Here is a 17,210-nt window from a genome sequence, read left to right as displayed (position 1 = left end):
GTACAAGCTAAATGTTTAAAGTCTTAGAAACACTAGCAGCACCCGTAACATGTTGAGTGTGTTCCCTGACGTAGTCTGTTTTAAGCGTACATCGATTTACTTCCAGTGTGCAAGTGTGGACAAACATACTTTTACTTGAAAACACGGCTGAAAGACCAAATAAAAAGCTTCTCCTTACCTTTATGTGATCCAGCATGAGCTGTTTTTGGGCATAATGCATGGAACAGTCGGGGCATTTGAAGACAGACACTTTCTGATTGGCTATGTGCTGGTCAAAGTGTGAGTAGAGCAAAGTCTGCTGGGTAAACACCGTATCGCACATAGAGCACTTGTATATCAACCTGAAAGACACAAAACCGTAAAGCAGTCAATATCAACACATTAACACATTGACCGGTGGGATTAATTTGAACTGCCGCTGGCACTTCTGATGGTCCTAAGTGTCATCTTCTTTGCAAATTAGTGAGAGTGAGATGAAAAGCCAGTAGAAGCTTGATTTAAGATGTAATTAGAACTGTTTCATGCATTTTAATGCTAGATTAATCACAATGTTTTGTTTTTTTTCAAATGAAAGTAAAATAAAAGCTGGGGCATCAGGTATCTGAGGTTTCCAGCTTCCCTTATGAGGAACTGTAAAATAAAGGACAATGAAGTCGCTTCTACATTTCGTTGCTTCTACATGGTTACATTTCTTCAGCTGTCTCATGACGCATGACACCAAGTGAAAAAGCATAAAATAGTTTAGAAACAGCAGTTGATGACTGATCTTTCAGTCCTTTGCTATCAAGCCGTGGTTAAATCAATTTCAGATATGCATTAATACGCACTTTGTACTGGAATCTCACGAAGAAGTTGTGAATCTTATACATTATGACTGCATGAATAGGCCCCCTCCCGATGATAATCTAGAGAATCACACTGACTTTCAAGCTGAAGAAGCTATGATCATATGATCACAGTATGATAAATTACCATGAAATACATCTCGCCACAAAAATTGGCTTCTTAATGCTTACTAGTAACAGTCCTTGTGGTTGAGACAATGACTTTGTCTGTTATCCTAATCATTAGGTTATTGTTTAAATAATATAATTTTCTTAGTCCCAACACGCATCACCAAAATTAATTAGAAGTTTGGCAGATTAGCAAATCAAGAGCAGACAGCTACAGTAACAGGTTAGAATGATTCTTAAACTATCATTTCATCCATTTCTATTCAATTGCCGCTTTATTCCTTGTCTGTTGTGACATTCAAAAAGTAGCCAAACAACGGAAAAACTAAAAAGGCAGTAGCATTCTATTAAATCAATCCTGATTCTATCCTGATATGCCATAACATAATATCATAATCTTAATGAACAAATTCTTGTTCCACAATGTGTTCCTTCAGTAGGTAAGCAGTACGGAAAGTGCACCTTCTACAGAAACACCTGCCATGACGCCTGAGAGTTAATTACAGTGTGTCGACAGACAAAATGAGGAAACGGTTAAAGGTCATAAAAAGCAAATTACTTTCAGGTGAACCTACCGTACATAATGTCATTTAACACCAAGTAATCCCAAAATGTCAGGTGGTTTTTCCATTTGTGTCATAGCTATTGTAGCACTACAATGTTTCCAGTGTTTAAAAAAAATAGAATTGTATCATGTCCATAGCCTGTTGGCCTGCTGGGTACCTAGCTAGCAGGCCATAACTTATTTGGTACACAAGCTATATTTCCTTGTTTACTTTATCTTTTGCGGTCAAAAGAAACTGTGTCAAGTCAAGTTTTGAACGGAACCTTAAAACAGAACATTTACATTCATGTTACTTGGACTTCAGCCAATTCTAGCTCTCATGCACACTTGATTCCTCGGTAAATTTCCATAATGTTTGCAACGCTGCTGCATGTTGAAAAAGGGTTTGAAATGGCAATCACGACTGAATCATGGGTGTGCTAGTGTTACTTACTTGGGCTCTCCGATCTTAACACCCGGGTGCTGGGTATAGGCATGGGAGTGCGTTCCTGGGGCAGATTTAAATGCCATGGGGCAGATGGGGCATTTGTAGAAGATCTCACAGTGCGTGCCCTGGATGTGGGACTTGAGAGCAGCCACATCCGCATAGATGACGCTGCAGTGCACGCAGCTGTGGGAGGAAATGAACGCCGTCAGTCACGTTCTGTCCTTTTCAACTCGGGGCTCCTAATCACAAGGCCGCGAAAACATCTATCAAAGATATACGACCATATCACCAACTGTGATTATGTTCAGCCACACAAAAAGGACAACTGCTGACCCTTCTACTAGCATACTCAAAAAATTTGCCGTACAAATGCAAGGACAAGCAGACTATGGCCCTAAGAGACAGGACTGAGTGTAGGGACGGCCGGGGAGGGGGAAAGGGGGGCGCTGACTCACCGATAGCCCACCCGTCGGGTGTAGTGCAGGCAGTTCTTGGTGATGTGGGTCTGGAAGTGGACTGACCGGCAGATGGCTCCACACTCGGGACAGACGTACGGAGACTTGTGCTGGTGGATCCGCTGGTGCGACACGAAGCTGCACTGGTTCGGCAGCAGCATCAGGCAAATGTTGCAGGTTTTCTGTTTCATAAAGTAACGCCGGAAACATGTAGTCAGAAGGACAGCTTTCTGGAAAAAGAACTGAAAGACTGAAAATGTTTTTGTTATTTTTTGGGTTTCTCAAGCAAGATGCATTTACTGGTGATTACAGAAGTCATATTTCATCAAATAATAATAACTGAACCACATCATACGCAACAATATTACAAACCCTGTTTATTTACATTGGGCTATTTTCACGAATTGAATTACTCTTACTGAAGGACACAACCATGGAAGAACCTAGATATTGAGACAATGAGAGCACACACATAGAGGGTGTCCAGTCTTATCCAGAAAGGGCCGGTGTGTGTGCAGGTTGTTGTTTTAGCACAGGACTAAGACAGCTGATTCTACTCATCAAGGTCTTGATTAAAGACCACGATTAGTTCATTAGTATAATCAGGTGTGTTACTGCTGGGTTAAAACAAAAACCTGCACCCACGCCGGCCCTTTTAGGATAAGATCGGACACCACTGACATAGAGAAACAGTGGGCCACTTGAGAGAACAGAGTGGAAGCACACACACACACACACACACACACACACACACACACTCACACACCTGCCCACTTGACTCCACGGCCTGTTGGTAGTGCATTGCCAGGGACGCCTCGTCCTGAAACATCTCGCTGCACTCCAAGCACTTGAGGCTGTGCCTGCAGAGCTTTGACGAGTCGTCGTCCAGGGGCATGGCGGCCACCACCGGCGCCGTGGAGGGGGCAGAGATGACCGCGCTAAGGTTGCCGGGGGCCGCCTTCCCTAGCGAGTTGTGGACGGCGGCGGTGGCGACGACGGAGGAGGGCGAGGGCGCGGCGATCATCTGGTCCGCGGGGATGGGCTTCAGGATTAGATGGGAGCACTGCATGACCACCCCCTTGTCCTTGTGACCCCGGGCGTGGGAGAGAAGGCTGCACTTGTTGTAGAAGACGAGGTTCTTGGCGCAGTGGTTGCAGGTGACCTCGATGCGGACGCTCCGGCGGTCGTAGTGCTGGGTGAGGCTCTTCTCCAGGGCGAACGAATCCCCGCACTCCAGACACTTGTATCCGCGCGACGGTATGGAGATGCAGGCCGCCGAAGGGGGACTGAGGTTGGGCACGTACACAGGGACAGGGTTGATGCTGCTCAGGACCTTGTTGAAGGCCTCGACCACTGAACTTTGGGAACTGGCGAGCACTTGGACGCGGGACACCTTCTTAGGGGCCGGGGTGGCGATCAAGGCCTGCTTGACGGACTGCTGCGGTTTGGCGAGTACCTGGTGGATCTCTGTCGAGGCTCCAGAGGTCTGAGGAAGGAGGCTGAGGTTGGTGAGGTGGACAGTCTTTGGCACAAGTTTGGCATTGGCAAGGCTGGAGGCGGGCACCATGACTGTCTGCTGCTGGATGGCATTGGCAGCCTTCAGGATGGCACTGCTGGCACTCTGCACGGAGGCGGCGGGGATGACAGTCGCCTTCACCGTGGTGTTGTTGGCTAATTTGAGGTTGATAACCTGGGAGCCAGCCGTTTTAACCGCAGACACGGGCAGGAAGGCAGTGGCAACTGGCTTGATGGTCATCTGCTTGGTGACCTCCATCGTCGAACTGCCAGACGTGGTGACCACAGTGGTGGGCAGGGTGGTGCGGGATGAAGAGGAGAATACAGACGAAGCCGTCGGGGAGGAGAGGAGGGAAGAGACAACTATAGAGGTAGAGTCAGTTCCTTTTTTGAGGTCGTCGGGGTCAAACACCGGTAGCACCCTGGTGACGGTGCGCTTGATTTGGCCCGACGACGTCTTGATGGTTTTGATCCGGACTTTGGGGATGACGGGGATGGACCCCGTCTGGGAGGAGGGCGAGCCCTTACTGCTACCCTCGCTGGTGACGCTGCAGGGGCTATCGGGCTGCTTGGAGAGCATCCTCCTGGCAAGCTCCAGGGCGGACTCGGGCTCCGGGGACTTCTCTGTCACTCGGACGCTCTCTTTAGCTTCCTTGGGGGGGGACTCGCGGGGGGCAGCGTGGAGCTCGGGGACCGTGGAGTCGGTTGTGGCTTTCTTCGCACTGAGAGCAGCGATAGCAGCAATGCAGGAGGACAGCTTTGCCGATGACTTAGCCTTCGCTTGAGAGGCGCTGGATGCATTCAGTCCTGCTACATCTCCGCCTTCCTTCCCCTCCGATGATTTTGAAACCGCCTCCTTGGGCTGCTCTTCCGATTTTCTTGGTTTCTGTAGACTGTACAGGTTCAAACCACCCAAAGTGCTATTGTTGTTTTCCGTGTTGGACTTGTCAAAGTCGCCGTTTGCACCAGGCTTCGACAAGATGTCAGCTGCTGCGACTTTTGGCGTCTCCTCCTCTCGTTTGGTAGAGGATCCCGTGAGGGGGTTTGACCTGAAAGCTGGGAGGCTCTGCTGCTTATCTGAAGGGTCATCGACTTCGATTTTGTCATCATCGTCAAACTCCTCCGCACTGGAGATGGGGCTGAACTGGCTGAATGAGGAGTTGCTAATGGGGAGTCCATGGCCGTCATCTTTCAGGGTCTTCCCGTTGTCTTTGCCAAATCGGTCACTGGGCGACAAGGAAAGGAAGCCATTGTGTAGCCCGTTCCCCATAGAGGGGTGAATCTCCTTTTCGGCAAGCGCGTGATCACTGGTATCGATGTTGCGGATGTTCTTCACGATCACACTGACCCCAACATCTGGAGCCGAGGGGACATGGGAGTCCTCCTCTGGGGGAACGCTGTGCTTGAGCTGCCCCTCATGGTCATCGTGGCCAGATTCGATTGCCACTTTGGGATCGACCATATCAGGAATGTCAAAGGCCGCAAGCAGGTCATCAAAGTCAGGAGTCTTCATATCACCCATGGTCTTAGTATGATATTGTATAAACCTGTAGAAGACATGCATAAAGAGAAGACTGTAAACACTGCTAGCCTCCTGAAGGTGTTTCCTCGTAAATATCTTGCCAATCACCCATTAATCATTTAATTGGGAGGAAGATGACATTTTCTTCTTCTGTCCTAATAAAAGTACCAGTAATAAATTGGCTATCTGACATCAAAATTTGTGTACAGGAAGAAGCTGCACTTAAAATATTTTTTTCTCTAATGTAAACCCTAACCTAAGGCACCTGAGCCTGTGTCACACACACACAGCAGCTGAAATATCAGAATGATCTGCAGCTGTAACTAACTCTGACCACAAGCCACAGGAAGTAGTGACTTCTTTTTTTCTCACGAAATGATCCTGCCCGTGTGTGCATTTCATAGTTATTCAACACACTCTTGTATTGCATTTCTTCCCTTACATTTTTGCCATAATTCTAAACTTTATTTTCCTCAGCTCCTTGAGCGTAAAGAAGCAATATGACAGTATTTAAAAAAACAATCACTGTGCTCTTCTGCACTGTCTCTCAGAGCCGAACAGAAATAACCCTCAGGCACTCTATGTTTAACATAATTACTTTCATTCAAATACTTCCTGATTCAGGTTTTTTTTCTGGCCGCTGCCACAAACTTTTTCCACTGCATAATATGATGCATCAGGAAATCATTAAATTCTATGTATGAGTTACGTGTGCTATATGTGCAGTACGAGATACATAGAGGCCATATATAAACTGCAATAATGGACTCTATTACTGTCCGAGTATGTGGAGGAAATGCTTTTTTGGAAGGTCAAGTTGGCATATGTAAATTTCCCTTTGCTTATCAGCTAGGTGTGGATGTGTATTCGAAGGCACATTCAAAAATAAATCGATCATGCTTCAGCATACAATATGTATTAGTACATTGCTAAGTTGAGTCTGGTGTCTGGAATATATCACCAGTCTATTATGAACATGAATGGAGGTGGGAGTAAGACGGACTCAAGTCAACCAGTTTCCTGCTGAATCAGCACAATTTAGCATATACACTCAGTGACCACTTTATCAAGCCTGTACACCAGCTTGATAAACCAAATATCTAAGCCAATCATATGGCAAAATATCTAAACTCGAAGCATAAAGGCATACAGGCATGGTCAAGGGGTTCAGTTGTTGTTCGGACCAAACATAAGAATGGGGAAGAAATGTGACCTCTTTGACCATGGAATGATTTTTGGCGCAACACAGGGTGGTTTGAGTATCTCAGACACTGCTCCTGTATCTTACCGATCTCCTGGGACCTTCACACCCAAAGGTCTCTAGTTTACAGACAATAGTGCGAAAAACTTAAATAAAGCCAGCGAGCCTTGTTTTTGAGAGCTCTGGACAGACTGGTTCAAGCTGACCACAAGGTGACAGTACCTCAAATAATCGCAGGTTACAACAGTGGTATGCAGACAAGCATTTCTGAGCATACAACACATGGAAAGTGGATGGGCTACAGTGGCAGAAAAGTTACAAAAAAAAAAAAAGTATATAAATACCCAATAATGTGGTTACAGAGTGTAGCTTACAACCTGTCATCCGAAAGCTCTCCTGGAGAAAGTTGTGTGGCTTGCAATGTGGAAAATAGCTGACTGATACACAGCAATACACACTCACCAAGCACTTTAATAGGTATTTATTAGACTTATTTTTTTTTTTACTTCTACTGCTGTAGCCTATCCACTTAGAGTTATGATACATTGTATGTTCAGAGATGCTCTTCTGCATACCACTGTTGTAATGTGTGGTTATTTGCGTTACTGTCACCTTCCTGTCAGCTTTGACCAGTCCGACCATTCTCCTCTGACGTCTCTCATTGCAGAACTGCTGCTCACTGAATTTTGTTTTGGTTTTTTTGCACCAATCTTTGCAAAACTCTAGAGACTGGTAGTGTGAAAATCCCAGGAGATCAGCAGCTTCTGAGATACTCAAACCACCCTGTCTGGCACCAACAATCGGTCAAAGTCACTTAGATCAAATTTTTTCCTCATTCTGATGATTGATATGAACATTACCTGAAGCTACTGACCCGTATCTACATTAATGTATGCATTACACTGCTGCCACATTGGCCGATTAGATTATTACACCTACTTATTCATGCGATTAAGTAAAAATGTTCCCAACAAAGTGCCCGGTGAGTGTAAATATCAGTCTGCACTGTTTATTTTATTGCCATTGGTTTATTTCAATTCTGATGTGAGCGCTGAGCCAAAACAACTAAAACTGTGGCACTGTCCAAATACTTTTGCATTTAATAATTTTACATGTGTCCTTGTCCCAGTGTGTGGCTCCTTCTTTGTGTATTGATACAGACACCTTTAATGAAGTGAAAAAAGTAGTTATACGTATACAGACTACAGCCTTTCTGTAGAAGAATTCTCTCTCTCTTGTCAACACTTATTAAAACATTCAAGATGGCCTGATCGCAAATTGAAGTTGGTCGTTTTGTAAAACTATTGATTTTCAATTCAACATATGGCTCTCTGCCATTGAGGAACAGTACTATTTGCATGACAAATGCTTAAGCCGACCCCTACCCAGTGATGCATGTTAACAATGTAGCTGGACTAAGATAAAATGGCAGCAAGGATACTGCCTGTTAAGGATAGGTTTCATTTGTTTTTGGTGTGTACCTCTAAGTAAAAGGTTAAAACAGTATTTTGGAAACCTTTGGAAATGATCATAACAATGACAATAAAACCATAGCAATTTTATTTGATAAATTCTCAGGATTTCTGTATATTTTCCATTAATCGTTCATTGTTCAAGCACTACTTGTGACCTCAATTCCAATCAGACAGTTTAAGAAGAAAAAGATAACAACAGATGCCAAGTACAGTTCACAGATGTGCAAATATACTTAAAAAAATGCAATTTCCCCTACATGTCTTCGGGCTCCTGTAGGGCAAGATGAATCCAAACAGTTCACCTTAGTCAATAATGCAGACTAATTCTTATGCAGGTTGTCAGATGCACTGTTTCAAAGAAAACGGATGAAAGTGTTAAGGAAAACACAGAAATCAAGGCCAGGGCGAGGGGTAACATGACGACATTAACAATATGCAAGATTTAAAAAATATATTATTAAGCTTTAACCAGCTACCATGCAGCTGTTCACAATGGGTATTCACAGGAGGCCTATTCACAACTACCCACAAACAACAGAGACGAACACGGGCCTGACGTCTCAGGGCGCCTCTGCACTGGGACACTGCAACGCCCGCAACGCGACGTGTTTGCACAGCCAATGCAAAAGCCTAACATTGGTATTTTTCCCACCAGTGGCAAGGGATTAAAGGACTGCCATCGTTAGAGCTTCGCATATTTCCCAGTAAATATCCGTGTTGATAATACAGTACACAAAGACAAGTAGATGCTCACCCACAGCAGGCAGCTGGGCTCTTTACCCTGAATGCAGGCGGCCATGGCCCCCCGTTTAATGGAGACGGTTAAGCGTCTGCCCTACACAGACGGCCACGTAGCCGTACGCAACATCCGCACTGCTCCTTATCACAAGTCAAACGGCATTCACAGCAGACAATGGGAGTTTGATTTGCAAGATGAGGTGCTGTCAAAAAGGAAAAGAGAGAGAGAGAGAGAGAGAGAGAGAGATAGAGAAAGAGTTGCGAAGAGAGAGAGAGAGTGAAAGAGAGAAATAAAATAGCTGCACACCACAGACGGTTAAAGCAGGAGAGGAGAGAAAGGGCCTGGTACAGAGTATGGCCACCACAAGCGAGAATGGCTTCCGACAGTGACAGATGAAGGTGCAACGTGCAGGCGCGATATGTTACGCAGGTGTAGTGTTTGATGCCCTTTTCTTTCTCGTCAACATGCTATTATTTTTTTTTTTGCCCTCCGATGCTTTCAGATGCACGCGTGAACGCACAAGCACTGCGGTTAAAACATGCAAATCAGCCTCTCCTCACCCTCAGCGCTCCGGACACTAGCAAAGCCACCTTCCTTCCTGCAACAGCACAGTCACAACAGAGAAAAAAATTCCACTTCCCAAACCCAGCCAGGCCCAAAAAGGGGTCATGTTACATCCACAGACATGGTGTGATCCTCTGTCATCCATTGCACCACCAGAAGACAGACAATGACCATCTGAGCCAGACTTCAGGGCACTTCCCTCCTCCACTGGTCAAACACAATGCTTTCTGACTGCAGACAGTAGCATATCCTAAGTGGCGTATCTAGGGTGCAACCATATTGTCTGGGATGGTATGTTTCTGCAGGCTCCTCTCCTATTTTGGCTGCCATGAAGCAGCTAGCTATCTTACTGTAGCACAGTGACTGCATTGTTCATGAGCCTCCGTCTGCCTCAAACCGGTTTCAGCCGGTTCCGGTCACCCCACATAAAGCCTTTGCTGCAGCAAGCCACTGACACACAGTGCCCATTTTCTGATTGCTTGCAGAGATCACAGCTGTTTTATAGTACCATATTGGTTCAATATCTAGACAACACTGTCTAAATGCAAAATCAACATTAAGCTAATATTAATGTCCGGGGGGGTGGGGGCGGGGGAGGTTTAAAGAGATTGCATCTGATATTGGCCGGGATTGCTGAATTTCTCCTGAGACAGTATCTGGCCTACAAAGAAAATCACACAACAATCCATGCCTATGGCAAAAACATACATACGTACTCCCTGTCTGGAACATTGCACTTACTTCCAAGAAGAACGCGTCTACAAGCTGGCGGGGGTTAACAAAAATCGGCCGTGAAGTGCAAAGCTTAATAAAATAAAATGTACCGTGTGACCTTCGCACAAAAACAATCGACGAACGAGAACGACAAAAAGAAGCAAGAGTCCCGTTTAGAACGACAATCGCAATCACCAGTAAAAGGGGAATATGGTTTCATATAAAAGCAGCCGGAACTGGCCTTTTTTTTCCCCCCTGCACCACTGTGTCTCAGACCAAGCTGCTCTGCCCAGCTGGGACCCTCTCTGGCCTGGCCTCCTTCTCTCGTCCCAGCCCCTGGCCCTTTCTCCCAGAGAGGATGAGCATTGTCAATTAAAATCAGCTGCCACAATATAATCCCTATGGCTCTAGGCAACTGAACATCTTGTCTGTGGTGAATGAAGTAGAAAACAAAGGCTTTGACTCACAACGCCCTCTCCCTCTCCCTCTCTCTGGCATGCATGCACATACGCGCGCGCGCGCGCGCGCACACACACACACGCTCACACACACACACACACTCAGGCAGGCACGTACACAATGACTGCGGGTGAAGGAAGTTGAGCCATACCCTCGTTTGCATTTCCACTAAGAGAAGTCTTCCTGGAGAGCCCTCGCGCACCAGAATCAACCCGGCCCTCATTTTGTGCCCGCACTGATCCTGCTTTACACATTTGCCGATTTCCTCTGCAGATGCTGAATGGTTAATAGAGAAAGGGGGCAGTGTTACACGGCGGAATTAGGCCTTTTGTCTACGTGCGAGCTGAGGGGTGAGGTATCTCTCCTGGCTATGGAGTGGGAGCAGCTGTCGCAGGAGGAAGAAAAAAAACCCCCCAAAAAAATGTAGGAGAGGAGGAGGAAAAAAATATGAAGAAATATGAGAAGGCGGGCGAGGAGGGGAGCTCCTCGAGTGGACTTTAAGCACCGACTGCAGCCCGGATACCGCCACCAGCCTTCACCCTTTACCGGCCCGTGTGTCTGCGCTTCACAGAGCCGACTACAGACAATAGCTGCGAGTACAGACAGGGCGTCGGTGGTGCAGCACGACCCCGAGGAGACCAGAATAGCAGAATTTAGAGCCCGGATCTGCAGCTGCCCAGCCTTCTGCACTGGTAACACAGCAAGTCATTCCTTATGTGTAAGAATTCAAGGACCTAGGGCTAGGTTAATACAATCAATAAAAGATAGAAATGCAAGTCTTCTTTCTTGACCAAAAAAGGCAAACCAAAATGAGATACTTTTGTGGTTTTTAAGAAAAATTTTTTTTTTTTTTTTTTTTTTTTTACCAGGAATTTATGATACCCATTTAAATAAGGGAATTATAGCCACCCTTTCACTTTCATGAGGGGAACTGGGATCCCAGAACTCCTCTCCCGTTTCAGCTCCTCTCTGAACAAAACCCTGACTCCCTCCATTCAGCCCCCACACCAAGGCCTCCAGCTCACTGCCACACAAAGCGTCTCCAACGGCAGTTGGGAAATTTAGTGGAGGGAACACATACACACAGCCTCAACGCTACGTCCTCCCCCACTGAAAATGCATATAAGCGCACACTTCTAATGACCATATACATTTATATACTGTTCACTGCTTTGGATATGAGGACGATATATTGTTGCCAAAAATACCAGGGGCATAACAAGTTATTCAATTGTATTTATGACTGGTGAGTAGTCAAGCCGCGTTGACCTCAAACTGCTTTGTTTTCCTTTGAGTAAAAGATGTGGAAAGATTGGTGTGAGGTTCCAATCCAAACCGAGACCAATCTGGCTATTTACACAGCTGAAAATGTTTTCAAAATTCTAGCACTTAATAACCTAATGTTTACCAGAAAACCATAAACATTTTTAAGGTTACAAGGACAGACAAAAGCCATGCCAAAAAGAAACGAAACCAGAATGCAAGACTCAAAATATATGCTTTTGCTAGATGATCTGCACCACAGCTGAGTAACGCTCCTGAAATATAACACGTCATCCTCTTCCTTAAAGAGGAAGGACATTAAGCACACCAGAAATGGATTACATTTCATTTCACTTTCCACAAAATAAGCGCTGAAGGAACAACAAATCCTAGGCCAGAGCAGTATTACAAACAGTATTACATGAACAGCATGTGAATCAAGACAAAAATAAAGAGGATATTGGGATATTGATCAGGGCAAGCAAAAATAGTCAAACGATGATAGCTCTCACCAAATAGTGCAGATGCTACTTTGCAACAGATTTTGTGATAAGAACTGGTCCACCATTACATTACATTACATTACTGGCATTTGGCAGACGCTCTTATCCAGAGCGACGTACAGTTGATGAGACTAAGCAGGAGACAGTCCTCCCCTGGAGCAACGCAGGGTTAAGGGCCTTGCTCAAGGGCCTGTTGGTAACACAACGTTTTACCAAATAATTAAAGTGACCGTTTTCTCAGGAAGCAGCAAATCCGATGTTTGTGTCTTGAGTCAGGAAAGTATTTATTGCAGGAAGCCAGCATGAAGGATTCACACAAAAGTATCCATCGAACCATTGGAGTTCGGGGACTTTATACAAGTACATTTGCATGTATTCAAATTTGGGTGCTAAATACAGTGTGACCTCTGATTGGTCATTCGTTATACAGGGTTGCCCTATAGGCTGCAGTTTCTACCGCTGTGTTTTATTGGTTGTCTGTAAAACAATGGAAGCTTCCTGCGGACATTAACATGCATATGTGAAGTTTTTGTAATACACAAATCTGTCTGTCTCCTAACAGGCCCAACGGCTGTGCGGATCTTATTGTGGCTACACCGGGATTAGAACCACCAACCATGCGTGTCCCAGTCCTTTACCTTAACCACTACGCTACAGGCCGCACCAATGGTTAGCATGTTGTTTTCACATTCTACAGGAGTGATCCTGCAGCTAACCAATAAAATATGGCCCGACACATGCTAAAATGTGCTAAATAAACAGGACTAGTTGCATAGACATCGTCTGTACAGGAATTGTTACTTAAAAAGTACTGCATCATGACAAATTATGCTATCAGATAGCATGTTCTCCGTGGCTGACAGAGAAGTCCACTAGCCAATATTAGCTAGGCATGCATGCACAATGATCCTTCAGCAGAGAGTGGAAAAAGGTCCAAACATATTCTAAATAATAATGTACAAAATTTAAGAACAACTGGGTCAGGGTCATTTCAGTTTTAGTTGTATTTTAGAAATTGTTTTCTTGGCAGGTACTACATAAAGCTCCTGTTGCATAATGATGGCAGTGTTATTTAGTTAGACGGCCCGCCATTTTAAGTCATTTTTATATGTATATATTAATAGATTATTCTAATTTACTACGACCAACAGATAATTATATATTCAAAATGATTTATCAGCACCAAATTGTATCATTAAGATTTCTATTTGCATGATTTCTACATTTATAGATTTTCATTGGCTATTCTGACAACATTTTGAAGAATTACTATGCAACCCCTTAAATGTATCCTGTAAAACTCAACAAAAGCAAGTCTCAAAATTCACCAGGAATATGACATTCCCATCACACAATAATCGCTGTGAGCAAGAACGTGTCTTCCCGACTGTTACAGATCAAAAGTACAGCAAACCTGAATGATGGGTTTGTACAGTACCACTGCCGAATACACCAAGACTGTCATCAAAATTGGCATCGGCATTTGGACTGCATCATACAGCAAGATGTCCATTAGTCCAGTTTGGTATACGAGGAAGCAGAATTCAAGACAACGCCAAAGGAATCAGAGACCCATATCATAAGCACAACACACTCATCAATCAAAAGCACTGCATTCCAGGCAGTAAAACCGTGAATATGAGCCGCTGCGCACTGCCTTTGTGGGGAGGCATTTGGTTGTCTTGTGTGTATATTGGCATTACCATGGTCAGAACCTCAAACTCACCTGAAACTTCACCACTACAGCTCCGAGCAAACTGCCAGTGCCCTGTTGTAACAGGCCTTCTGTGACCTGCAAAAAAATCAGGACAAACCTTAATGGAAACTTTCACAAAACTTGCGAATGATGCTGAATGATAGATAGAAACTAACCACAGTATCATTCGGTTTCTGAAGATACGAATATCTTTCTAAAAATACAATTGTGTGTGCATGTTAAATTTGTTTGTGTGCGTGTGCGTGTGTCTGTATATATATATATATATATATATATATACTTTATTAGGTCGACCTGTACACCAGCTTGTTAATGCAAATATTTAATTAGCCAATCATGTGGCAGCAACTAAATGCATAAAAGCATGCAAACATGTTGAATAGGTAAGCTGAGTGACTTTGACTGTGGATTGATTGTTGGTGCCAGACTGGGTGGTTTGAGTATCTCAGAAACTGCTGATCTCCTGGGATTTTCATGCACAACAGTCTCTAGAATTGCAGAGAATGGTGTGGAAAAACAAAAAGCATCCAGTGAGCAGCACTTCTGCAAGCAAAAATGTGTTGTTAATGAGGTCAGAGGAGAATGGTCAAAGCTGACAGGAAGGTGACAGTAATGCAAATAACCTGCGTTTCTGAACATACAACACGTCGAACCTCTAAGTGGATAGCAGAAGACCAATAAGTCTAAAAAATACCTAATATAGCGATTGCAGAATGGCCTTGTGCAAAACTTGGCTAGGCACAATACAGTGCTTAATGTCTGATACTGCTAACAAAGAAAACAGTGACCAGAATAAAAAAAACTTCAAAAGTTGCAGAATATATCTGCTGTTCTATGTTCAATTGCATGGTGACAGGGTGCAGAAATTCATATCGAAGAGTGGGCACGGATGTGCTCATCCACGATGATGCATGTGCCAAGCTATTTCTTCCAAAATATGATCTCTTTCCCACACTGGGCTGACACAACGCAGATGTTCATCAGGCCGAAACCATGTACTACACCTTTAGGTGAAACAGGCAAATGAGTAATGTGAGAGTAAACCCTCAAATACATTTGACTGCTCTGATAACAGACACACACATCACACAAAAAGAGACAAAGAGCAAGCATAAATTTGCTCCCTACCTGCTTAGGATGCACTGTCGTTGCCAGGGGTGTCACTCAGCGAGAGCTGATGCCTTATTGAGAGGAGGAATCTTGTCCCTGGGTGACCAGTTCAGGCAGACAAAACAGGACAGAACTGCCATGACCTCATCACCAGGTTTATCCATCAGCATATTTAGTCAGTGCCTATAACAGATTTTTTTTTTTTTTTTTTTTTACAGTGGAAGGGTGTCTCAAAGCAATGTTTCTCTGTTTCAGTATTTCATTCAATTATAACTTGCATATTCAGAATTTACAGAACATAGCCTATGTAATAAGACCTCGGGTATGTTGCGTTCTACCTCCTCTGACAGCTGCAAGACACCAGAGAGTGATGCCCACCCCGAAAATGTTGAATGGGAAGTCACGTGACGTGATATGCCGCTTTATGTTATATAAAATCCCCACAACAAGTCGGGTACCTATTACTAGCAACTGGAAACGAAAGTTGGGTTCATGTAACGACTGATATCATATTATGTACACGAAAGATTGCCGTCGTTTTTTTTCCTGTGATGGATCTTTAAAAGCAACAATATCTATACCCATGGTTTTTCTTCCATACCCAGAATTCACCTCGTCGTAGCTTTCTCCCTGGTCGCTCGGTATTTGTTAAAGTATTAACCCACAATATGAAACGTTTCTCTAGGAAACTTACTCAAACAGAACACGATCATTCCCGTATCGCGTGTTTGTAATGTATAAATGTGGATATCGCACCTCTTTGTTGCGATTGTATGAAGAATAACTGGTTGTCGTTCCCATCAGCCATCGCGGTCTGACTGCAGACAGCCTGTGCTGCTGCTCTGCTGTGCCCATTAAAATATGATCTGTACTGATTATGACATAAATGTGCAAAGTATACATGCGCGGCCAAATCAACGCAGGCAAAATACATATGGATAATAAATGTTTTAGCATCAATTCTTTAGTTGGGGTTCTTGAACGGAAATGCTATTTTAAAGGAATTCTGTCCTTTGGCACACTTACCCATCAGTCTCCGCGGTCTTGCCGAAGCCCTGGGTTACGCATATCCTTTCTATCAAATATGATTTGCAACTTTCCCTTTTCTACTCATTTTAAATTCAAAAGGCTCTGATCGTGTAAGGACGAATATATTTATTCACAAATAAACAAGAAATTATTTGGACAATCACTTAAATACCGTATCCGAGTGGAGATTTATCCTTTCTTTCGGGCTACCTTAGCGGCTGTATTAAGACTCCAGTATCTGCCCAGTGTTCGCAGCGTACTTCCCATAAGCCTTTGCTGTGAACCCGAATAGTTAACGAAATGGTACAGCACGAACATATAGGTCCCCACGAAAATGTACTCATCGATTGTGGTTTTCACCTCGCAGTTTGCATTGATGTTGAAGGGGTGAGGTTGCATCTTGAAAAGATCCGTGGAACAGGTTGCTGCTCTAGCACAGGCGTCAGAGCCGTTCCACTTTTGATTTCATAGTCTCCGTTCACTCAGTGTGCAACTTTTCTAGCCAGTGATTTCGATTTTTTTTTTTTTTTTTTTTACATTTGACTGTGGTGTAACCAACTTTGTTTTGTTGAAAATATGATCTGTGCGGACAATATGTAAATATTCGGTGGTAGGCTAGACTACTTGATGTATACTGATACAATCTATGATTGTATACATTGAGCCTAGTCCTAGACTAAATTCTATTTTGAGATATTCTCCATACACAACTCAATTTTGTCCAGGACTAAGCTTAATCTGTATCAGTGATACCGACCCTATGTATGTTACATGTAATAAATATTTGATCTTATAACATATTGATAAAATAACTGGTCATATAGCAGTATAGTCAATAAATAACTATTTTAAAATCACTGTTACAGTGCTACATCTTCCTGTTCGAGGACACAGTTCCATCTTGCCTCAATACACAGCAAAGAAACATTCAAGGGAATGAAAAGGTCTGGCAATCTACTATTTGGTGCGACCTTCATACCACCTGGCGTATTGGAAGCC

At 44.0% G+C, this 17,210-nt stretch overlaps 1 protein-coding gene across 7 annotated transcripts in view; it reads right to left on the bottom strand.

Moving 5' to 3' along the window:
• Positions 1 to 16,671, bottom strand: part of znf532 (zinc finger protein 532) — a 23,373-nt gene extending 6,702 nt beyond the window's left edge. The window contains exons 1-7 of one of the 7 annotated variants that reach the window (XM_061263728.1): positions 16,572 to 16,671; positions 15,201 to 15,278; positions 14,082 to 14,147; positions 3,167 to 5,462; positions 2,401 to 2,582; positions 1,952 to 2,128; positions 179 to 341 (exon numbers count right to left, since the gene is read on the bottom strand). In XM_061263728.1, coding sequence (XP_061119712.1) covers positions 179 to 341; positions 1,952 to 2,128; positions 2,401 to 2,582; positions 3,167 to 5,437 — 2,793 coding nt within the window. In that variant the 5' untranslated portion in view covers positions 5,438 to 5,462; positions 14,082 to 14,147; positions 15,201 to 15,278; positions 16,572 to 16,671. Of the gene's footprint in view, positions 1 to 178; positions 342 to 1,951; positions 2,129 to 2,400; positions 2,583 to 3,166; positions 5,514 to 9,412; positions 9,727 to 10,740; positions 10,965 to 14,081; positions 14,148 to 15,200; positions 15,366 to 16,208; positions 16,468 to 16,571 lie in introns of those variants that run through there. The other 6 variants (XM_061263727.1, XM_061263726.1, XM_061263729.1 and 3 more) reach the window with 6 other exon arrangements.
• Between the last annotated feature and the right edge of the window lie 539 nt (positions 16,672 to 17,210).

This window comes from Conger conger, chromosome 12 (assembly GCF_963514075.1).
Source record: "Conger conger chromosome 12, fConCon1.1, whole genome shotgun sequence".
Taxonomy (NCBI): domain Eukaryota; kingdom Metazoa; phylum Chordata; class Actinopteri; order Anguilliformes; family Congridae; genus Conger; species Conger conger.
This window is presented reverse-complemented; position numbering and strand designations above follow the sequence as displayed.